Source organism: Protopterus annectens, chromosome 1.part2 (genome assembly GCF_019279795.1).
Source record: "Protopterus annectens isolate FY-2018-M chromosome 1.part2, PAN1.0, whole genome shotgun sequence".
In the NCBI taxonomy this organism is placed as follows: domain Eukaryota; kingdom Metazoa; phylum Chordata; order Ceratodontiformes; family Protopteridae; genus Protopterus; species Protopterus annectens.
This window is the reverse complement of record NC_056727.1, coordinates 1194850466-1194875670: the sequence shown is the minus strand read 5'-3', so window position 1 is coordinate 1194875670 and position 25205 is coordinate 1194850466. Positions and strand designations below refer to the sequence as shown.

At 38.7% G+C, this 25205-nt stretch overlaps 1 protein-coding gene across 1 annotated transcript in view; it reads left to right on the top strand.

The window, feature by feature from the left end:
* The window catches only part of LOC122792280, a 200631-nt gene extending 176002 nt beyond the window's left edge, over positions 1 to 24629 (top strand). Inside the window, exon 4 of the mRNA XM_044060046.1 lies at positions 23329 to 24629. Coding sequence (XP_043915981.1) covers positions 23329 to 24476 — 1148 coding nt within the window. The 3' untranslated portion in view covers positions 24477 to 24629. The remainder of the gene's footprint in view (positions 1 to 23328) is intronic.
* The last annotated feature ends 576 nt before the right edge of the window (positions 24630 to 25205 follow it).

Below are 25205 nucleotides of genomic sequence, written 5' to 3'. Positions count from 1 at the left end.
TGAAAAGCATGATACGAGGTATAGCCTGGTAGCGGTGGGGTGCTCTCAGGAGCCTTGAAACAGGTTTCAGTTACTGCACAGACATCGATGTTCTCCATACTGAGGAGTGCTTCGAGAGCCTGCATCTTGAGATTTAGACTTCTGGCGTTGAGCAGCATTACCCTTAATTTTTTTCCATTTTTGTTTTCTAAGGAGGTGGGTTTGTCTTTTGAGCCTTGCCTAAAAAAGGCACTATGGAGGTGGCAAGAGCCTTAGCCAATATCCAGAAGCCCAGTGGTGACAGATGCAAGCCGTCCCTTGCGAAGCAGCGTGGCTTGTCCAGCATGTCAACCCAAGCAGACAGACACTGGATCCCCCTAGAAAGACACCAGTATTTGAGCCAATTATTAAAGCTGATCATCTTGTCTTTGTATTGTGGCATCATTTTTGGTGAGGGCAAGATGCTGCTCAGGGTCAGGGTCATACCAGCCTGGGCTACATAATCAGAGAGCTCCTCTATGTCTCTTTTCATGTAGTCCAGGGAGGTACGTCTCAGGTCATTCACGCCGGCATGGACAATGACGGAGTCATATTTGTACTTGCTTTGGAGTGACCTGAGTGCATGTGTTATGTGGCAGATCCTAGCTCCCGATAGGCAGCTCACCGTTACCCTCTCCTTGTTCAGCCTAGTAAGTGGAACGTCAGTGTGTCTGACTATAGAGTCACCTATTACTAGTGTATCAGGCATGGTGTTTGGCCTTAAGGGCTGTGATTGTTTGACACATTGATTTATTGAAGTATGTGTTGCATGTGTTATGTTTTGAGGTGGTGGATTTTTGGGTGTCTGCTTTGGGAGCCTCTGTTGTTTTGGTAAGTTTTTTGTTACAGCCTCCGAGTATGTCTTTGTGTTGTTATGTGTTTGGTTTGCAGTTGTGGTAGGTCTATGTGGGACTGGGTTTGGTGTGTGTGTGGTTATCTTCTCCTCCTGTCTGGTCTTGCCAGTCCTGAGTTGAGAGAGTTCAGCCTCCAGTTTGGCTATATAGTTGCATCTCTCACATGTATTTGTTGGGAGGAGGAGAGGGTTGTCTGTGTACATGAGACAATTGTAGCATTGTCTCAAGATTCCCAGATTAACCATCTGAACCGGAGAGGATGCTAGTAAACTACCACTCGACATGCTAGAATATTATAAGGGAGTGCTGTGCCTTTAAGGGAAGTGGGTACTCACAGGGGTGGTAGGTGGATGTAGTGCTTACTTTAGTTAGCGAGTGCTTACTTAGAAGAGAGGTTTTGAGAACAAGTGCTAGGCTTATAATAAAGCGAGTAGACTGATTTTTATAAGAGTAGAGCTTTCTTATGGGAAAATTTGAAGAGCACACTTGGCGGAGCCAGAAAAAGTTTAACCTTGTTTAACCGGCACTGCGCTATGCGCAAAGCCGTGCAAACGCGGATTTTAAACAGGGAACTTAAAAAGAGCTAGAAATGGTCCAAAACAACCAATTACTACAAGCTCTTGTGCTGAGGTCACTCCTTCAGTGACAGGCTGCTCAAGGCTCCCCACTCCCACTGGTGAGCAAAGAAACTTCCTTCTATCCAAGTAAGGCAATGGACAACACAGGAACTACACCACAGCCCAGAATACAGCAAAGCCTGTATACTGGTCTAAACTAGTCGAGGAGAGGCGGGAAAACAAGGACATTTTTTTTGTTTTGTTTTTGAGATAGAAAGCACACAGAAATGCAGGAAACAGTAATAAATCAGTTACACAGGCTAGCACACTTTAGTGGGCAGCCTCAACAGTTAATTTATTTATTTTTATTTATTTATTTATTTATTTAAATTTGTTGACCGGGAGTGTCCGACTGGACGTGGGTCCATTTTCAGCGGAGGCCCGGGGAGAAAAGCTCCACAGAAAAATAAACAAACAGTAGTTACATTGGATTACATAGTGATTAACAATTTAACATAGAAATTACTTACAACATATTTACAGATGAAGAACATAGTACATCAGTAGACAACTAGAATCTTTATCTGTGAAGTACATAACAGGCATTAACAAATGTAACAATGAGAAGTTCCTGCTGTATAATAAGTACTAGGCTTATGAGCATCTGAGCTTGCTATCATCAAGGTAGTTAGTGGAGGTGAAAGAAAGGTAGTAGTTGGATGGGGTGGATGATATTAGAGTGGGAGTTGCAAGGGCATAGCCAGCATGTTTTTAGGTGCGCTTTTAATAAAGTTTTGAAGTTGGTGCATGATGGTACGGAGGTAATTGTGGGTGGGAGTGAGTTCCATAATTTGGCTATGGCGCAAGAGAATAGTGCTTCACCAGCAGAGTTATTGGCTTTATTGATCTGCAAGTGATTTTTGTTGCTGGATCTTAGTGGTCTGGTGGTGCGATAGGGTTGGAGTAGATTCTGGAGGGATGGGACATTTAGTGGATGGTTTACTAGTTTGTGGGTGAGTGAGAGTTGATACCACTGAAGGAGGTGAGGGAGTTCAAGCCAGCCCAGTTCAGCAAGTGAGAGACAGTGGTGACTACGGTTGGATGCCCCTGTGGCGAATTTTGTGATTTTGTTGTAGCAGGTCTCTAGCTTGTTTAGATCACATTGCCTTAGGTTGGTATATACTGGAGAGGCATAAAGTAGGGTGGAGATAAGGTGGGAATTTGCTATTGAAATCTTTGCTGCTTTGGTGAGAAATTGTTTATTTCTGTATAATGCTCCTAGATTTTTGTGGACTTTTTTTATGGTCATGGATATGTGAATGTCAAATTTTAGTTTATTGTCTATTTCCACTCCTAGCAATTTGGTGTGTTCAGTTGGGTATATAGTGGTGTTGTCTTTTGCTGTGATGTTAAAGTGAGAGTTGTTTTGAGTATGTTTGGTGGGTTGGAAGATGAGTAGTTTAGTTTTGTTTGGGTTGAGTATTAATTGGGCATCGGATAACCATGTTTCAACAGAGGAAAAGGCTTCCTGTGTGACTTTTTGCAGTTTGGGTAGGGACTGGGCTGAGCAGATGATGGTAGAGTCATCTGCGTATTGGATGAGTGTGCCATGTTTGGTGGCAGAGGCTAGATTACTGGTGTAAACAGAGAAAAGTAGGGGTCCAAGGATGGATCCTTGGGGAACCCCTATGGGGACAGATAGTTGGGGAGATATGTCATTCTGCCATACAACGGATTGTTGGCGGTCAGACAGGTAACTCTGAAACCAGTTGGTGACTGACTGTGAGAAGGATAGGTTATTGAGGACAGAGATAAGTTGTTTGTGTGGGACCATGTCAAATGCTTTAGATAGGTCTAGGAAAGTAGCAGAGGAGAGATAGCCATTGTTTTTATGCTGAAGGATAGTGTTAGTAAAGGAGAGTAAGGCAGTGGTGGTGCTATGGTTTGGTCGGAAACCATGCTGAGTACTGGAAAGGAGGTTGTTAGTAAGGAGGTAGTGTGAGACCTGAGAGTGTATGTATCTCTCTAGTATTTTGGAGAGGAGAGAGAATAGCTATGGGGCGGTAATTGGTTAGTTCTGCAGAGGGTCTGCCTTTGTGGAGGGGAATTATATGTGAGACTTTCCACAATGTGGGAACGTAACTTTCTGACAGAGATCAGTTAATCAAGATGGATACTGGGTAGGCCAGAGCATCAGCTGCGATTTGTAGGTATTCACTTGGGAGGTTGTCTGCTGCTAATTTGGTGGGTTTCAGTTTAGTTAAGAGTTTTTTTATGTTGGAGGTAGGTACAGGAGAAAAAGAGAAGGCAGTGGGGAGATGACTAGTTGAAGGTGTGGGTTGGAGGGGGGTTGTGTTGTTTAGCTAGTGATAGTATGGTTTCGGTGAAGTGTGTGTTGAATGAGGTAGCAATATTTTCTGAGGAGTAAAGGATGTTAGGAGAAGGGGTACTGACTTTACCTGGGTGGAGGATGGAGTTTATGGAGGACCAGAATTGTTTGGGGCTGTGTTGTGAGGAGTCTAGGGCAGACTGGTAGTATTGGAATTTGTCCCGTTTTATTAGCTTTTTGACTCTATTATGTAGTTCTAGGAATTTCTGTCTAGCTGCGGGGGTTTTGGTTTTGCGCCAGTGCTCCCAGGCTTTATCCCTGTTTTTCATTTCTGACTTAGTGGTTTTTTGTAGCCATGGGGAGGGTTGTGCTTTGGTTCTGGAAAATCTTATGAGGGCATGGTAATTAAGGATGTTCAGGAAGGTAGTATTAAAAGATTCAACTGCGTCATCTAGACTGAGGTACTTTAGAGCATGCCAGTTACATTCTTTGAGGGATGAGATGAATGTGAGTGGGTTAAAGTTTATTTTTTTACGTATTTGACGATAGATGACAGGTTTAGCTTGGTACAGGTATTTTTTGAGTTATGTTTAAGTTTAACAAACAACAAACAACTTTCGACCAATTTTCGACTAAATGAAACTGTAAGTGCAGATAATATATAATGCAACAAACAGTTAAAAAAACAGTTTAAGCTTGTTCAAAGTAAGCAAAAGAAGGTATTTCAGGTAAAAAAAACAGCAAAAAATACTTAAATCAGGAAAGTAGTCGCTTTTCTCAGTTCTCTGCTGCTAGGACCATTCTGCAGGACCACGAGGAGCTGTTTCTGAGTAGTATAGCCAGAAAAAAACGCTCAGAGGTGGATTTTAAACAGGGAACTTCAAAAGAGCTAGAAATGGTCCAAAACAACCAATTACTACAAGCTCTTGTGCTGAGGTCACTCCTTCAGGGACAGATAGGCTGCTCAAGGCTCCCCACTCCCACTGGTGAGCAAAGAAACTTCCTTCTATCCAAGTAAGGCAATGGACAACACATGAACTACACCACAGCCCAGAATACAGCAAAGCCTGTATACTGGTCTAAACTAGTCGAGGAGAGGCGGGAAAACAAAGATATTTTTTTTTTTTTTTTTTTTTTTTTTTTTTTGATATAGAAAGCACACAGAAATGCAGGAAACAGTAATAAATCAGTTACACAGGCTAGCACACTTTAGTGGGCAGCCTCAACAGTTAAGTTTAACAAACAACAAACAACTTTCGACCAATTTTCGACTAAATGAAACTTTAAGTGCAGATAATATATAATGCAACAAACAGTTAAAAAAACAGTTTAAGCTTGTTCAAAGTAAGCAAGAGAAGGTATTTCAGGTAAAAAACAGCAAAAAATACTTAAATCAGGAAAGTAGTCGCTTTTCTCAGTTCTCTGCTGCTAAGACCACTCTGCAGGACCACAAGGAGCTGTTTCTGAGTAGTATAGCCAGAAAAAAAACGCTCAGAGGCGGATTTTAAACAGGGAACTTCAAAAGAGCTAGAAATGGTCCAAAACAACCAATTACTACAAGCTCTTGTGCTGAGGTCACTCCTTCAGAGACAGATAGGGGGTGAGCAAAGAAACTTCCTTCTATCCAAGTAAGGCAATGGACAACACAGGAACTACACCACAGCCCAGAATACAGCAAAGCCTGTATACTGGTCTAAACCAGTCGAGGTGAGGCGGGAAAACAAGGATATTTTTTGTTTTTTTTGTTTTTGAGATAGAAAGCACACAGAAATGCAGGAAACAGTAATAAATCAGTTACACAGGCTAGCACACTTTAGTGGGCAGCCTCAACAGTTAAATTTAACAAACAACTTTCGACCAATTTTCAACTAAATGAAACTTTAAGTGCAGATAATATATAATGCAACAAACAGTTAAAAAAAAAAACAGTTTAAGCTTATTCAAAGTAAGCAAGAGAAGGTATTTCAGGTACTCCATTGAAAATGGGCTCTTCTTGATTCTGTGAACTATCCCGGTAAACAAACTGTAAAATAAATAAATAAATGTGAGTGGCAAATAAGATTAAATGCCAGAAATTCTTCAGTCTTGAATGACCATATTCATTTTAAATGTGTTTTAAATAAACAGAGGCTTAAGGCAAAGTACAGTAAATTATTTTAAAGATCGGAAATTATTGGATGTGTCCTGTGGTTTACTTGAAGTAATTTTAAAATAAGGATTTGAGTAAATGTGTTTTAGATGATGCCATGATTTTTTTCTATTTTATGAGTTGAGTTTTATCTTGTAGTCAGAGTTTGAAGAAGTCTGAATGTGAATAGACAAAAGTGCTCTCTCTGGGTGTAATAAAGTGCTGGTTTGAGGGAACGACATAGTGAGTTTCATATTTTTTCTTGTTTTTATTTTGTTTTTATCATCTGGTGCTAGGTATTTGTCCATTCTGTTTTTATTTCCTTATTTTCTTTGCCAATGGTTCTAAATATAAATTAAGTAATATAGGGGGGAAAAGGACAACCCTGCCTGGTTCCTCTGACGAGAGACAATGCATTAGTGAAGAATATTCCCACTTTGATTTTTGCCTCCGATCTCTCATATATCATTCTAATTATCCTTATTATTGTAGCAGGAAATGCAAATGCTTCCATTGCTCCTACTCATAAAATCCCAGCTCACTCTGTAGAATGCTTTCTGTGCATCAAGACCAGCCAATAACAGCAGTATTTTCTTCTTCCCTCTGGATCGACATTGTTCTGTTAATATTGTCAAATGTGTATCTCCCCTTCACAAAACCACTGTGGTCCATATCTGTCAATTTTGGCACCATCTTTGCCATTCTTTTTGCCTTTATAGACATAAGCACTTTATAATCATGGTTTAAAACTGAAATGGGCTTTTATAAAGTTGGATCAGATGGGTCTTTACCATATTTAAGTATTACAGTCACCACAGCTTTTGTTTCCAGGATGTTGGTGCCCCCCCCCCCTTTTAAAATACTGTTAAACAAAACCTTTTTAGATCTTTATCACTTTCTTCCATCCTAGCTTGTAAACTTCCACTGGAATACCATCTATTCCTGGAGAATTTCCTGCAGATTGGTTATACATCACTATTTTTATCTCCTCTGCTCCTGTCTTGCCTGTTAGTTGTTGAGCCTCATCTACCTCAAACACTGGTATATTTAAGTCTTCCATAAATATTTCCATTTGTGCTTTTTCTCGATTTCCCCAGTACTCTGTTTTTTGAAACTCTTATGAAAATTTGTATATATATTTTCTACCAGTATGGAATCTTTTTTTTTCTTGTTATAGGCTTCCTACGTTTGGCAACAACACTTTCTATTTTCTGTTCCCTAAGTTGTTGTGCCAAAATTATTTGTTCTCTGGAGTTATCAAAACACATTTGCTTAATAGCAGTATTTCTAAGCCATGCATATTATCAGGGTAATCCCTTATTTTCTGTTTAGCATTCTGCAATTGCACCTCTTCTTGTTCTGCGAGATTACCCTTATTTTGTAATACTGCTTTTTCAGCTCCTCTCGATAATTCTTATTATTCCTTAACCATATCTCTTTTCCTTTTATTTCTACAATATTGTTAAACTCCATTTTATCTCACTCACTAGCTATAACTTCTGGAGTAGCTTCTATCTTCCCTAGTAACTCCCAGATAGTTTTCACAACCCATTCCTTAAATCCCTCTCCTTTTTAACAGGTAGGTGGGGAAGCACTAGTGTCTTATCATTATTTCATTACCCTGCATTTTTATCTTGGTAATTATTACTGGTACATGATCTAAATTAGTTATTTGATGTGAGTCAAAGTTCTCAATTAAATGCGCATGTTCCTGTGAAATATATTTTCTATCTTGTCTAGCCCAGTTATTGTATCTTGGTGATTAATATGTAAATTCTCTGAGTTCCTATTACTGAATTCACGTCTTTCATACAAAGTATTTTCATATATTTCACAAAACAGAAGGTTAGGCATTATATGAAACAACTAATAACCAAAAATTGATAACGCTTTGAAGGAAGTTCCACAAAACAGGATTCAAAAGTAATAATTTATTGAGTGCTTTCGTCCCACAACAGGGGACTTCATCAGAAATAAAACAAACCTAAGCATACAGTGCTTTAAATACTGTGTCCCAAATCCATTGGATGATAAATTAAACCATTAAGCAATTAAAGTAATCTTTGATTCTTAAAGCCACCACACACACAAAACCATATAAAAACAGTTAAACTACTAAAACAGCTGCTGGCCAAAATGAGAGTAAAAGTAGAGTGCCAACTTGTATTACAATAGAAATTAATTTATTACTACAAATCTCTAAAATTGTATACAATTTTATAAGACATGTTAAAATAATAAAATGTTAAATATTAGATGAAAGACTATAATTCCCTGGCCTTTATATATAAAATGAGTGTAATAAAGGTGTGTTCATTCAAACCAGGGGAAAGTGGCACTTAACCTAAGTTGCTATACTACTTCACCGATTTCCAATAAATTCTTCCACTCCCCTCCACGTGGGTTCTGAGAAACTTGTTCCAGAATTCTGAAGTAAAAATTTTTAATAAATGAACAACCTAAGATGTGTTTGTATAAAACATTAGTTTCATTTTTTTTTTATGTTGTACAAATGTTCATATGTTCTTATTCTAAAACACTGTTCAGTTTTGCCCACATAAAAGTGGGGCAGTCTGAACATTTAGCAATGAAAACCACCCCCTTAGATAAACAATTCCCTTTGTACAAAAAAAAACCTTTTAGATTTTAAAATATTATCTAATAATACATATTCATCTTGCAGTATATAGTGACATTGATTGCAAAACCTGCACTGGGTGGTACTTCCTTTTTGTCTGTTACTACCCCTATCAGTGTTGTTGTTTTCAAATGTGTTTTTAAAATTAGGGGCCATCTTGAATATAAAGACAGGCTCAGGTCTTAACATTCTATGAAGTACAGGGTTAGGTTTAAAAATATTCCAATTCTTCCAAACAATATTTTAATTTCAATGGAGAAGTTGTTATACTAAATAATTAAAGTATGCTCATACCCCACTTAAACTCTTGTTTCTCCACTCTTATCAAGTCCTATTCCCAATAAGGGTTTATACTTGCCAATCCGCTCATTAGATACCTGCTTACTAATGTCCTTGACCAAATTGGCAGGATACCCCTAGTGGTAAATATGTCCATAAGTACCTCAAGTTCACCCATAATATCTTTTTCCAGGTCATTCTTATCACCCCCTATACATTGACCTTTCACAAGACTTTTCTTCTGGGTTAGGGGATGACAACTTGAAAAATGTAAATATGAATTACAAAATGTCGATTTCCTATAAATATTGGCCTTAAATCCCATTGTAGTGTGTGAAGTTAGTGTGACTAAACAGTTAATCTTTACCTTGTCATATGCTGAGGTGAAGTTCAAAAACTTGGTAGTATTGTTAAAAACAAACCTAATACCTGATTCCAGTCCGTTCCACAAATAAAATTGTCATCCAAAAATCTACAGAGGAAATTAGACTAACAAAGGTACTATTTCTCCTTGGTATGCCTCCAGATATAGAGGGCAGATGAAAATACTATAGATTATAGTACTGATAGCTAAGAAAGCTATTACTAAGAAATGGAAATCTAAGACCCCACCAAATACTCTGGAGATCATAGACATGGTTGACAAGCTGAAGGGTTAGAAGGCAGGGTATTGTAGTAGGCATCTGGAAGTTTGAAAAGAATGCTTTCATTAGTAAGGAGAAACATTGGAGGGGGGTTCTCCTGTCAGTGGTGGGAATGTAATCTAGGGGCAAATATAGTTACTATTTGGTTCCACTAAAATGGATAGTCAGTCACTCACGTATGTATCTCATTGAGCCTTGATATCATTTTTTTTTTTAAAAAGGGAGAGTTATTTGATTTAGAAGTACTAACAAGTAAAGATAGACTGAGAAATTCAAACCCATAACAGTGCAGCAGTCTGGATGTTGTCCTTGGGGTTTCAAAACTGTATCTAACGTTAAGTTAAAGTTAGTGCCAATTTATATTTTTCTGTCTTATGTATGTTGGGATTTTTGAAAATGTATATATATACTGGTACATATGTATAGATGAAAATACATCTGTTTTGGTAAGTAAAAAAAAAAAGACCAGTACAAAGATTAGACCTGAAAAAAAAAAGAAAAGAAATGGCCTGATGCCAAGCCCTTGCCCTCCTGAACTCCCTCTTATCCAGTGTATAGGTGTTGAATACTTGCTTTTGCAAAGGAGCATGCATGAGCTCATTCCAGAAGGTGAAGGGTTGCCTGGGAATCCATCCACAAGCTGAAGACCCAGAGACCCCATTTCTGATGTAGATAAGTGCAGAGAGTTTTCTCGCACAACTCCCTTCTGGATAACCATCTTAGGATCACATGATGAGTTGAATCCTGTGGGAACACCAAAGTTTACATATATTTTTACAACTCCAAAAGATGTGCAGTATATCTGCATGCTGGATGGAGCAGAAAGGACTGGATAGATTTTTGTTGTACCCAAATATCAATAGGACTGCAGGAGTGTAGTATGAGTTATTATTAATCATAAACTGGGTATAGACTAGATTCTTAAAAGGGGTTAGATTTAAAGTGTTGCGTATTGCTTCATATTTGGAATTAGTTGGGATTTCACAATGTATGTCATCCCAATATTTGGAGTATAGGATCGATGATTGATATTTGATGTTAATTAAAAGCTTGTAAGCAAGCGATATTTTGTTCTTGAGGGAAAGGGTTTTGATAATTGATTATGTTAGGGTTACTTCCTGCTCATTTACTTTGATGTTTGCAAATTTTAATTTTATTAAATATTTAAGTTGTCTTAACATGGGGTCATATTTACTTGGAGCCCTGAAGTGTCCTTTAACTGCAGCAAAGTGTGAAGTTCGGAAGGTGGTGAAATTGCCATACTGTGGCATTTTTAATTGGGGGAAAGTTGGTTAAGTCTATCATTTTATTATTGACTTTAATATTTGGGTTTAGATTAATTGGTTGGAGAAAAAGGAGAGTATCTTGTAGATTGAGAGATCGCAACAATGCATGAAAAATATTTATTTTATTTTTTAATGCAGGTAGAATTTTAGATATGAGGTTATTATCAAGCATTATGTATGGGATAGACTGAGAGTTTAATTTGAGGGATTGTAGATAATTGTGCCAGATTTTTACCCAGGTTGGGGTCCATGTATCTGCAGATGGTTCATAGCTCGCGATTTGGATTAAGCGGCTTGCATTTATTATGTTATAGTAAAGATTGAAATCGAGGAGGCTCAGTCCACCCTTTTTCTTTTGGTATTATTAGTTTTTTTGTAAAAAAAATTCTGGTTGATTTAGAGAACCAAAGGAATTTTGAGGTGGTAGTTTCCATTTTATTGAAAAAGTTTTTGGATATATTTAAGTTTATGGAGTTTAGATGAAATAATATCCTAGGCAGAATGCTCATGTTAACAATAGCAGTTTTTGACAGTAAGGATAAATTGATGTTTTTCCACCTGGATAGGTAATTGTTTATCTTATCTTTTCCCAGACTTAAGCAAATCTGGTGTGTGTGCATAAAGGTTATTCCTAGGTACTTAATTGTGACTGGTATGTCAGACAGGGGGGGGGGGGTATGATTCTAAGTGACTGCAAGGATTTAATGGAAAAATAGAAGATTTTGAGGGATTTAGTTTGTAATTTGCAGCAATAGAAAAGAGGCTTATTGATTTACGAATTTTGTGCAGATCACTATTCGGAAGCTCAAAGTAAATAATTAAATCATCTGCAAATGCTGAGGATTTTATTTTAATCTTGAAAACTCTCAGTATGTGATGATAGGTTTTTTTGGTTGATAAGTAGTAGGAGAGGTTCAAGATAAATATTAAAAAGGTATGGTGAAAGGGGGCAACCCTGTCTACTTCCATTAGTAATTTTGATAGGGTGGGACATTGTTTTATTTATGTATAAAGAGGTAGTAGCATTGTTAGATAGCATTTTTATTGTGCTAATAATATATTCAGGGAAGTTGAAGTGTTGCATGGTTAAATCTAGGAAATTCAAGTGTACATTATCAGAGGCTTTGGTGGCATCTAGCGTGAGTGTGTATCTCGGGTGTTTGTCATTTTTTAGAAATAACATAGTTGTATCTAAAGTGAGGGTGTTGTCACAAAGTTGTCTTTGTTTCATAAAAATCTAATTGTTCAGGGGAGATGATTTGAGCCAGGACTTTCTGTATTCTGCTTGCTAGAATAGACATCAGAATTTTAATATCTATATTGATAAGAGCAATGGGTGTGTAACCAAGAGGGTTAGACTTGTCAGAGTTAGGTTTCAAGATGAGAATTGTTTTAGAGTTATTCATATATTTATCAGTGATCCCCCCTAAGAATTATGTAGTTGTATAGATTATGAAGAATTTTAGTAAGTTGATCATTGAGTTTGGTAAAATTCTGCTGTAAAGCCATCTGGTCCTGGCACCTTGTTGGGTTTGAGCTTCTTGTTAGCTAATTTTATTTCATTCAGTGAGAAAGGACTAGCTAGTAAGTTATGTTGGGCATGGTTTCGTTTGGGAAAAGATAACTTGTCTAGGAATTCTTTATAGATATCATGGTGAGTTTGATTTTGAGGGTTATATATTTCGCAAAAAAATTCTGTGAAGGAATTAATAATGTCAAAGTTATTCCATAGGGTTTTACCTTTGTAGTTTATTTCTGATGTATAGTTTGGTCCATCTTTGATGTTTATTAATTTGGCTAGTGTTCTAGAGGGGGTTTGTGCCCATTCCGAGTATCTGTGCAAGAGTCTTAGTTCGACTAAGGATTGGTTTTGTTGATGAAATGAGTATATATTTTTTTGAGTCTCGTGTAGTTTATTTTCTAGGTCTAGAGAGTATTTGTTTTGGAGTTGTAAATCAATCTCTGTATACTCTTTGGCGAGGTCAGTGATATAACTTGGTCCATGTTTTTATATAAGGATGCTTTTTGAATAAGTATCTCCCTGATAACGGATTTGGCGGCAGCCCATTGAACATAATACGGGATAGAACACACAGAGGATTCAAGCTCAAACTGTTTAAGATATTGGTTAATTTCATTTATAACATTTTCTTTTTTAAGGATATTAATATTTAGCGTCCATGTGAGGCTGTTTCCATTGCAGTTATGGTGGTGTGTTGGATTGATGGATTGATACTTAAGGATACATTACAGTGATCTCAGATTGATCTTGCCTCAAGGGCAAATTTATTGATTTTATTTGAAAAAACTACTGAGATTAGGAAAAAGTCAATTCTAAACCAGACTTTATGACATGCCGAGAAGTAAGTTTATTTGTCGGCTACTCTATCATGATCATTCGGTGGTGGTACAGCAGTAGCATTGTTACCTCACAGCAAGAGGCTCTCCTGTTCGATTCTCGGCTTGAGTTGGGAGTGCCTTCTGCGTGGAGTCTGCATGTCCTCCCCGCGGTCGAGTGGACGTTCGAAAGACATGCATTGAATGGGCGTGGCTTCATTGAAGGTTGGGTGTCGGGCTGGCAGCTCGACACCATAAAAACCAACTGCCAATCATTAGCGGACTGGAGTTCCGCTGTGGCGACGACTAACCGGGAAAAGCCAAAAGACAAACAACAACACTCTATCATGATCAAATATTTGGAATGGGTCAGTTAAATTGAAATTATTTATCAGGTCATGGAAGGATGCAGTTAATTGGGGGGGGGGGGGTTGTTTCCTATTTTTATTTGAGCTATCGTTTAAGGGGTCAATAAGCACATTTCAGTCGCCTCCTATAATAAAGTAATGATTGGTATATTGTAGTAATATATTGTAAATTTCATAAACAAATAGATGCTGGTTTGTGCATGGACTATATATGTTTAGAAATAGTATAGGGCAATTTAATTGGGGGTAAGAACAGGCAAATAGACACCACTGGCCATTGGTGTCAGATTTAGTGGTTAAGATTTCCCCAGGGAAGTATTTTTGATTAAGATGGCAGTACCTTTTGGGTCTATATTATAATCTCGAAGGTTTAAAACTTCGAATCACTAAAAATCAAACTTTAGTAATCAAAGTCTTAAACCATTGAAACCAAAAATAAAATACTAAATTAAAAAAAAAAAAAAATAGTGTGTAGGCAGGGGGGCAAGCCCCCTACACCCCCCTACTTAAATATACCAACTCCGAGAACGCACTATATTGAAATAAACGGAAATCTCCCCCTATGGAGATTTTCCGTTTAAACATTCGATGTAGTGCACTTTCAGTATTCTCGTGTCGACAATATTGTATTCGATATTGTCAGACTTTGAGATTTTAATATAGACCCGTACCTTTTGATGAAAGATTATTTCCAGCTGATATCTGTTTGATCCAGTTTCTTTTCCTGTCATTGTCTCATTGGTCATTTGTCAGGTGTGTCTCTTGTAGATAGAAAATGATAGTTTTGTCCTAGTAAATTAGGTGCATAATCAGTTTCTTTTTTTTTTTTATTTTCATGAAGACCATTTATATTTCAAGAGTTAACTTTAATTATTATTGCTTAAAGATCAAGTGTAAAATAGTGTTGTTCATGTGGTTTTATGGAAAGTGATTTGATGAGACTTGTCATGATATTAATCTTATTGTTAGTAGATGTCCTATTTAGTGAAGAAATTAGTTTAAAAAGAGTGGCATCCATGAACCCTACTACAAATCCAGCACCTACCCACAAATCTTTTGTATGTATAGAGTAGCGTTATAAAGTAGCAGGGAGAAAACCATAATAATCCCGATTTTCCAGGTGTTGGCAAACATTGGACTACCCACCCTTGAGCCGCTCCATGAAAATTTTTAATTTGATTGTGCTTCCAATGTTCTGGTTTCTGTTAGTATTTTAGCTAATACTGGCATTAAGTTTTTCTCTCCTTTGCTTCTCTATGTTCTTTAGTCTGGATACCAATACCTGGAACCATAGAAAGTGTCCTCTTTTCAATCTGTACTTTTCCTTTGCATCACCCCAGAAGAGTATTATCCCAACTTCTTTTGGATGCTTCCAGAAATCTTGGTTCTGTAGCATTCTTGAACCATACCCTAGTCACTTTATACCTTTACTTAGTATGTTCCAGTAATCCAGCAGGGGATATCACATTTCTCCATGGTTTCAACTCTTGTGCCATTAATTCAGTCATTCCTATCTTGAACAAAATACATATATATGTTATTTTTTAATCTGTATTCATTATGGGTTGTGACCACATTCCCAGTGTGAAAGTTTTGTCATTATACTTGCTTTGTGTTACACAGAGTGCTTCCATTTAGCATTCTATTGCACTGAATGAGCTAAGTATACTAATCTTAGTTGTGCTTCCCTGTAGTAACCTTGCAAATTTGGTAATCCTGCCACCTATCCACCCAGTTCCACAGGAACTGTTAATTTATCCCAGCTCATCTTAAGTATTTTTCTTTCCACATGAAATCCATTAGCACCTTCTGCAGCAAATACTACAAATTTCCTTCTGGTTTGGTAGAAAAAGGCTTACCCAATTTACAGAATTGTTTTGAAAGGGCTTGTGCTTCCTTCTACCTGTCCTCTGTCATCTTGAAGACTGAAAAGGGTTTCAATGGAATTCTTTCAGCCATTTTCTTCTCTTGTGAAGCCTTCCTCTCTGTCTCTCTCTCTCTCCCTCTCCCTTCCACTTTAGGTGCCTGAATCCTTTTGCTGTGGATCTTGGCCATACTTGACACCATCACCTATTAATAAAAAACAACTCCCATGGTACTCATTCCTTATTACCTATCTTCTCAAATGTGAAGACATACATCCTAACTCAAGCCCATCCTTTAATCTTAACCACAAGAGTAACCCCAAAGACTTAAACATACTTGCACTGAACCTTAGAAGTATATCTAATAAAATAGCCCTACTGCATGCCTGGATTGATCAAAATAAACCTGACATACTAGCCCTTACCAAAACATGGCTACATCCCAGTGTTAAAGTCTCTGAAGTAATACCTCCAGACTTTGCAATAACTAGAAGAGATAGAGCTAAAAAGGGGGGGGGGGGGATAGCTCTTCCATATCCCTCTACGTTCAACATCATACCCTACACCAGTAATATACCCATCTTTTCTAATGCTGAGGTTGTAATCTCTTTTTTGAACCTCAACACATCAAAAAATGATTTTCATAATAGTAATATATATCTCACCAGGTCACAATATACCAGTGTTGGAAAATACTTTATCCTGGACATCCCAAACAATAATCTTAGGAGATGTAAATATAGATTGGCAAAACATAGCTTCCAACTCCCCCACAAATAGTATAAATCTGTATGTTTTTTCTCAACGTATCAATTCTCCAACAAGATACAGCAAAGATCTTACCTGCCAGTCCACCCTAGACTTGATCCTAGTATCCCACCCTGCCAATTACCCTTCTTCCGGTACACTGTCTAGCTCTCTGAGCGATCATCTGCCAGCTTATTCTCATAGAACAAACTCCCAACAACTAAGAGTACACACTGCAAAATCAGTTAAGAACTCAACTAATTTTTGTCAGCATAAATTCAGTAATCTCCTACATGAGATAGACTGGACACCCCTTAAATGACTACCCCTTAATGATGCTGTACTAGTAGTAATGTCTTTCGGCTTTTCCCGGTTAGGGGTCGCCACAGTGGAACTCCGATCCGCTAATGATTGGCAGTTGATTTTTACGTGCTGAGTTGCCAGCCCTAACGCACAACCTTCAACGAAGGTACGCCCATTCACGCATGTCTCCATGCAGAAGACGCTCTAGCTGAGAGTCGAACCGGTCAGCGTCTTACTGTGAGGCGACAACGCTACCGCAGCACCACCACCGCGGATTTAATGATGCTGTACTATACTTTGATAAATACCCTAGCTCCCATTTGTTTGAAAAGAATCAAAAAGAGCACCATGGCTCTCTAAGGAACGTAAACACCTGATGAAGCAAAGGGACCTAGCCTAGATGACCTGGAAACTAAACAAAAATGAACAAAATCAGCTTACTTTCAAAACACTACAAAACAAAGTGACAAAACTAATCAACAGAGATAAGAAGTCATACTATTCTCAGCTTCAACTCCAGCATAAAATCAACCTCAATAAATTTTGGCATTCCATATCTTCTCTACTTAACCCTGGAACAAACAGAGAGCACACCATATCACCTGATACCCCTCCTTCACAAATAGCTGATAACTTTAACAAGCAATTCATAAAATCAATATCAGACCTACTAACTAACACCCCTAATGCTGGATCCCTCCACCCTTCAACCTATTCGGACTCCAACCCTAGACCATCAACTGCTTCTAACCCTGTCATTAATAATCCCCATACTCAACAAAATGTCATACGAACCCTATTCTCATTTCAGCCCATACCCACTGACACCAATAAGAAACTGCTTCAAAAACTAAAACCCTGCTCCACCTCCATTGATAATCTTCCACCACACTACCTCAATCTGGCTGCCAACTCAATCACCTACCCAGTCAGTATCCTTATAAATAGGTCTTTATCCGAATCAGAAATACCTATCATATGGAAGCAATCTCACATCACCCCCATCCATTAAAGAGGCAACTCTTCTGAGCCATCCACTTTCTGTTTTGTATCCATCTAGTCACCCATATCCAAAATTCTTGAGAGATATCCATTAGCAGGTACTATAATACCTATTGCAAAACAATCTTTTAACCAAAACCCAACATGGCTTCAGACCCAGCCACAGCACAGCTACAGCTCTATTATCCTTTACAGACACCATGAGCAAGGCCAGAGATGCAGGATACTATACAGCTTAATTTTTTCTTGATCTCTCCAAGGCCTTTGACACAAGTGTCTCACCTCTTACTATTGAAAACACTGTCTAACTTGGGCTTCTCGGGTAACACAGTAAAAAGGTTTCAGAGCTAACTCAAGAATCGTAAACAAGCAGTGAAATGTTCCAATGAACTCTCGCCCTTTCTGCATAACCCAACTGGAGTCCCCCTAGCCTCCATCCTCGGACCCCTACTCTTCAACATTTTCACAAACGACTTTCACACTGCCTCTTACCTTGGAACCCTCATCCAATACGCTGATGATTCCACCATAATCTCTACTGCTCAATCACTACCAGAACTACTTTAAAAAATTCAACAGTCCTTTACCGCAGTCGAATCCTGGCTAAGAAATTCCCAACTCTGTCTTAATCCAAAGAAGACTAAACTAGTACTTTTTCACCCCAGAAACATCTCCCTTGTCACTGATCATTTCAATATCCTAGCATCTGACAACACAGCCATAGAAATAGTGCAGGAAACCAAACATCTAGGAGTTATCATTGACAATAAACTTTCATTCGACCCCCATATACAGCAAAATGTAAAGAGAACTTATCAAAAACTGGGACTGTTATATAGAAACAAACTTTCTTTACTGCAGCAACCAGAACTACCCTTGCAAAAGCATTTTTACTTCCCTCCCTTCTTTACGGTGCTCCTATCCTAGTTTACAAACTTCTAACCTAAGCAAGATGGAACAGTGGCACAACAGAGTTTCAAAGTTTGCCACAAACTCTAAATATCACACACACCACTGTAAACCACTACTAGAACTAAACTGGCTTGAACTCCCAACCAACTTGCCATTATTCAGCTGTCCACCTTGCACAACCTTATTTTCAAGCCTACTGCCCGTCCTGCACTAGCCAGTCTAGTCACACCTTACACACCAAATCGATCCCTACGATCAGAAGACAAAAATCCCTTAGCTATCCCGAAATCTACAAGAAAGCCAGTCACTCCCTGTATTCATACTCTGTCTCTGTACTATGGAATTCACTGCCTCTAGCTGCCAGTTCTATGCCTGGCCTAACCCATTTCAAAGCCTCTTTAAAAAACATCTCAAAATACATGGCTCTGCTCCTGCATAAAGCCTGCCTAGTGCTCAGCTCTTCCTCTTGTTCCACATTAGCCCCATCCTCCTCTTCTGTCACATTTCACTCCCACATAGTCTGCAAGATCCTAAAGCTTTCCTAACTCTTTCTCTGTTTCTATCCCATATCCTTAAGCTAATGCTCAGACTGTAATGCCTTTATTCTTCTTAACGCTCTCACTATCTTTCTGTATCACTAACTTTCTAGCTATTATTTTCTTTACTGAAACCATTTTATTTTTTCATGTACTATAACAGTCAGTGTCATACATTGCACTACCTACATACTCGTTTTGAACACTATCTACTCATAGGCTATGTATATGGTGAGAGTGACGATTATTGTCTGTAATGTTTTAACTCTATGGAATTGTTTAGATGTGTAGTATATATTGTAATATCTTGTAACATAGTGTATGTTCTTTCATCTTATTTTTGTATAGCATTTTGAATGTCATTTGTATTGTACTGGATTATCCTGTATTTGTATTTACTGTATGTGGAGCTTTTTTCCCTGAGCGTCTGTTGAAAACGGGTTCTGTAGAACCAGTCAGACCACTCCAGTAAACAAATGTCAAGTAAAAATAAATAATAATACTTCTCCACTTCCTACATAGTTTGATTGCCTCTGGGAATGTTTTTGTCTCCTGGGGAAAAAAAACCCTTTCATATTTGCTAGATAAATAGTGCGCCTTGGTCTTCTGCACTGCTGTTAGCTCAGTTGAATGGTGAGTAAGGGTATCCTCTATTGGTAACCATTTGAAATGTTAGGATCTGTTAGATCGAGTCCCGAAATACAGAGGATGAATAGCCAAAAGAATGGACTTGCATATACCAAGTCAGAGATGCCATTTCTTGGAATACAACATTTTCTCCAAGTTATGGCATTCTCTGAGTTAGTATATATGAGTTTTGTCGGGGGGGTGCCCATATTGTGTGTGGGGGGGGGCTTGCTCTCCCCCAGCAAAAATAGGTTTAAAAGAGAAGAGAGTTTTTTGAAATTCACTCTTCTCCTGTGTTTTCAATCACTTTTTTTTCCGGCTTGTTGGCACTCTGCATTTCAAGTGCTGACATTTCAGTAGGGGGAGCCCTTCTATCTCTTCCGTCCTCTTAGTATTGATTTTAACATAATCTGGTGAAGTTCCACTTCCTTTCATCACCCTTTTATACATTGTCTTTTTTTTTTTTTTGGCGTAGCCAGTCCACTCTTTTTAGCTTTAGTTGCCTGTATTCTATACTATCTTCCTCTATTAGTTCCATGGATGCCAGGCCAATGCTTCTTCCAGCAAATTAATTTCTATTTTTCTGGTTTTCTTTCCTTGTTTATCCAGTCTTATCAGAATGTGTATTTTTACCAGCATATCTGTTTTGAGCTTACAGTTACTGGCTTTAATCACTAATTTACTATTGCCTGTGGAGGAGAACTGTTCTGTAGCTTCTTAACTGGTGAATGCCATATGTCTTTGATTTTTTTCTTGGCAATTTTTCTCATTGAAGTGAGACAACAGGAGGGATGTTATCCCCCACCATTGATTTACTCTTTCTACCTTCTTCTGTGATCCCTTATCTGAGCTATGCAGTGGATAAAGGTTTACTGTTACTGTTCTCATATACTTGGTCCTGTGTTTGCACAGAAAGAAAAATCAAATAGTGGGCCTTTCCCCTTCTCTACCCATGTCCCCCCTTAACTTTAGTGACAAAAAATTTCTGAAATTGACATAGGCTGGCTAGTTGCCTCTTTTGCCTGGGATACAGAACTGCAGTCCTGTTTAGATGAGGAACCATCCCATGCAAGAATGTCCATAGAACTCGAAGAGTCAAGCCAGCTAGGCAGACACCCACATGCAGCTAATGCCCATATGTTATGAATATTTCTGCAGCAGTAATCTTTCTTTGACCATCTATTGTTATGATGACTGTATCCCACACTACTGCACTTTTCCAGCATTCTGGCTGGGAAGGAACATTACCAGTTTACCTCGTTGCCATTAAGTCTCTCCACCGCATCTTACGTTTTTACCAAGTGCTAAGCTGTAGTGTTTGCGTTTGGCAAACACATAAAAGAGGGGAATTCACATCTGTACTTACCTAGATGACTGGTTGATTAAAGTGCCATCAGAACAGGAGCACATAGGATTCCAGCAATATGCCACCTAATGGTGGAGAGTCTGTTTGAACCTTTGAAAGTCCAATCCGCCACCATCCTCTACTAAGACATTCATTCATAGGGGTGATTCTAGGCACTAGAACTGTCATGTTGCTCTTTCCCCAAGAGAAGGTATTTCTCTTTACAAGTTTGTTTACCTTCTTGACCCAGAAAACACATAACTGTTAGTCTTTTTAAATGCACTAAACTACACCTCTTTATTTTGAGGGTTCCCTGAGCCAGAAATGCCACATCTGGAAAATTCAGTAGTGTCTTAAAAATCTGTGAGAACAGTCTCTCAGTAAGGCAGGTGATCCCTGTAACTCCAGTAGTTAAGTTGTAGGCACAACAGTTCATTTTCAATTTAAGATTGCCCTTTTGTGTCCTCAAACAGTATTCAAACCTTACCCACAAATTCTTTGTGTTATGTTTAAGGGGTACACACAGGGCACCTGAAAGTGCAAAGGGCATGGTACAAAAGATGGAGTAACAAATTCCAAAGAAATGAGGGCCATGATTCACACCCTGCATGTTTTCGAAGTGGCACTGTACCCAGGGACATTGATCACAGTAACATATATCACCACAGTGATATTGTACGTCAGCAGGGAAGACTGGACACATTGCTATATGCTGTGTATGCCAGCCATAATGACATGAGAATTAGCCTGGGAGCAGAGCCTCCAACTGCAGGCCATTTGTATCCCCTAAGATCAGTAGTCTGTCAGACTACTTGAGAGGGCACATTATCAACATGAGTGGCATCCAGACTAAATAAGGTCCTCAGTGCAGTAACACAGAAGTGTGTGTGTGTGTGTGTGTGTGTGTGTGCGTGTGTTTGTGTGTGTGCGCATGTGTGTGTGTGTGTGTGTGTGTGTGTGTGTGTGTGTGTGTGTGTGTGTGTGTGTGTGTGTCATTGCCCTATCCATTGCACTTTTCTCATTTCTACTGCTTTCAGAAAGAAAGGAAAGGGCAAATCATATATTGATAACCACTCCCAAGACCATGGCAACCATGGTTCTGCCAATTGTTCCAAATACACTTGAACAGCCTATGCCAGTTCCGAACCTTTGTACCCCTCCTTTTAACCTAGAAAAAATGATCCCTTGTGCACCCAGACTCCAAGCACCTGAAAAGGGCTACATGGATGAGCTTAACATCATTTTTTTCAGGGTTCATGTCTGCTCTGAGGTGGTCCAGATTCTCTAGGAGGCCAAGAAGCCCAACACTAGGATGTCTTGTAACGGTAAATGGATTAGGTACTTAGCCTGGTGTACTGCTAGCCAGATAGAACCAAATGCAGCCCCTATGCCTTTCTTCCTCAGGTACATGAACATTTTTGTGAACAGCCTAGTTTGTTTCTCTTGAGGTCAATTTGTCAGCTATTGCGACCTTCCTTCTACTGATTCCTCTCTTGTCATTTAGCTCTGTAATTAAGCAGTCCTCATTCATAGCCCACACAAAAGCCACTAACTTCTTCATGGAAGCTGAATTTCATTATAGAAAAACTGATTTTGCCTTATTTTAAAATAGCTCAGTAGCATGATACTTCCTTTCATGGAAGAAGCCTAACTGTGTTGCTTCAAGGGATAAAACCTTGACTACGACCCAGGAGAGTAGAGTTTGATTAACTGCTTGTGCGTTGGAAGAGCCAGGAATGGGAGGATGGGAATGAGTACCTAATGATAGCTTGCCCATCTTGGAGAGGGAAGCACTCTGACTTGTCATATTGTGGACACCTGTCAGAGGAGGGGCATTTTGCATGCAGCAGTAGTTGAGACTTGTGTTTGGTCTTTGCCAAGCCATGTACATGGAACCCTTTATGGATCATATGGAAGAATATGCATGGCATCAGGTGGGAGGCATTGCATACCTTTATATCTGTGAGCTTTCACGTAGCCACTTAGGAGACAGGTTAGGGCCACATATAACAAAAATCTAGTTAGTTACATGGATGATGATATATCATGACAAGCCATAACTCCACTGGAGCTGAGAGTTTGCAGGCAGTGGGTATGAAAAATCTTTTAATTTGTTTTTCCCTTGGAAGACTCTGTTATTGGTGGACCTTACTTGCTTCTGTTTAAAATGTTTTATCTGCGGTTGGGTGGAAGAATAAAGGCTGAAAAAAATAAAAATAAAAATGCTTGTGGTCAAACACCTTGTACAGGACAAGTAAAATGGGTACAGCTCCATATAGATGTGTTAACATAAGAGGGCTGTTGAATAAGTTGAACAAGAAGCTGATTCTGTGTTACACCAAATGACGACTGACCTGTCTACCAGTTTAGATGACAGATAACATTTATTCCTAGCCACTGCTTTATAAATACTGCAAGTATATTGCAGAATGCTTTGACTGACCCAAAACAACAGTGTAAGATAACAGTGAATTCATTATGATGTAACACACACATACACACAAATTTACATATATTTATAAGTAATTAACACATCTTTTTTCTATGTTTCAGGTAATCTGAGTGCCTCAGATCTAATAAGCGGAACAGCACCTTCATCTTCTTCTTCTTGCAGTAGTGCTGCAATTGACTGCATGTCTGGGTTTAATAAGCTGCTTGTTGATGAGAGTGACATCAATGAGCTGCAACATGTGCCAACAGATATGGATAGTCGTGGGAATAATTGTCCACCTGTCATGTCTGAGAAGCTGGTTGAGCCTGAGATGTATCCAAGTTCTTCTAGTTTTAGTAATTTTCTGAACTTTAAAAAACTAAATCCAGTTAATCAATTAAATGACTATCCAACATCATTGCAGATAGATTCATTTGAATTTAAGAACACTTTTAAATCTATGCCTCAGATAACTGGGTCTGAGAACAGTATTACTGAAATGGCTTGTTTTGTCAACAGCCTTGCTGAGCCGGACTTTACTGAGGATTCACAAGGTTATAGAGTTATAGCACATGACAGACTATGCAAGTCCCCTTCAGAGAACATCAGAATAGAAAACCTGAGCACTTTTGAAGAATTGTCTTGGGTAGGTACTACAGATATAGAAAACTTTAAGCTACATTTATTGAACAGTGAAAAACTGAGGACATCCACGCAAATATGCAATAGAAAATTGAGATGGAAAGAAACAAATGCAGCTTTATCTGAAGTAAAATTGGAGGATACAGTTACAGAAGACAAAGAAAACTTCCCTACTGTTTTACAGCCATTAACAAAGCAAAAACATTCCTGTAAAATACTGCCTTTGAAACAGTGGCCTGAAGAAAGGTTGGTAAATGGTAAACCTGTGTGCCAGAAACTGGGCAATGGGGATATAAAACTGTATTCTGGGGTTGAAGTTCAAACACATACAAGTACCCAGGCACTCTTCACTCAAGATTCCCAGGGAAACAGAGTTATTGCTCATCACATTCAGAAGGCTGCACCTGTAATCCAAAAACATAAAATGGCTTTTCGAGACCAAACTAATCAGGACTATGACAGAAATTTCAAAAAGTTGGCTTTCAGATCACATGATACGGATCTGAGTATATTGAAGAGTGATATGGAGTCTGATAAAGAAGGTACAGATTCTGAGTCACAAACTGAATGGTTGTTCACACAGGACTCTGAGGGAAATACTGTAATCAAACATAGCAGAATTGTTTAGAACAACAGTACCTGCTTTAGTTACTAATTAATTAAGACATGCCTTGCAAAGTGAGTATAGCTGTGTTCTACAGTGCCCTTACAGAAGGCTGTCATGGAACTGATTTTTATGTGTTTTGTAATAATAGTCTGAAATAAAAGATCATGCATATTAGCTGCTGTAACAAAGCACGTTTGTTTTATTTTTACTTTTCAACGCTCATATGCTGAATGTCTTCTCCTCATGGTCAACCTGTAGACCCATTCGTTTCACCGGGGTGGGAACCACTTAAACCCATTCATTCACTAGGGCAGGAGTCGAGCGTGATGGAAGTATCATAAGTGTATGTCATCTGTGTTGGGGATTGTTTTGTTTTACTTAGGTACTACATTCCTCCCCACACATTCCATTAGCATCCAAGGGTAGATGGGTAATGGACGGATGTAAGGTATGCCCATGCCTCCATTTGTGACACACTTATTTGGCCTCTTCTCCATCATGACACCACCGCTGTGCAGTCTTCAGTCTCCAGTGGAGATTCCATCACAGAAAATATGTTTAGACATGCACACTAATCTCTCCCCCCAACCGCAACCTTGTCATGCCAGCTCATCCAGTGTCAGGATCACTAGTTGAACCCAGATCACATGGGCCTTAGTTGGAGCTTTGTTCCTGTATGGCAAAAGAGCTTGATAACAAAGCATGGTTATTTCAAGTAATGCAGAACATTTTGATGGTTTGCAGCAATTG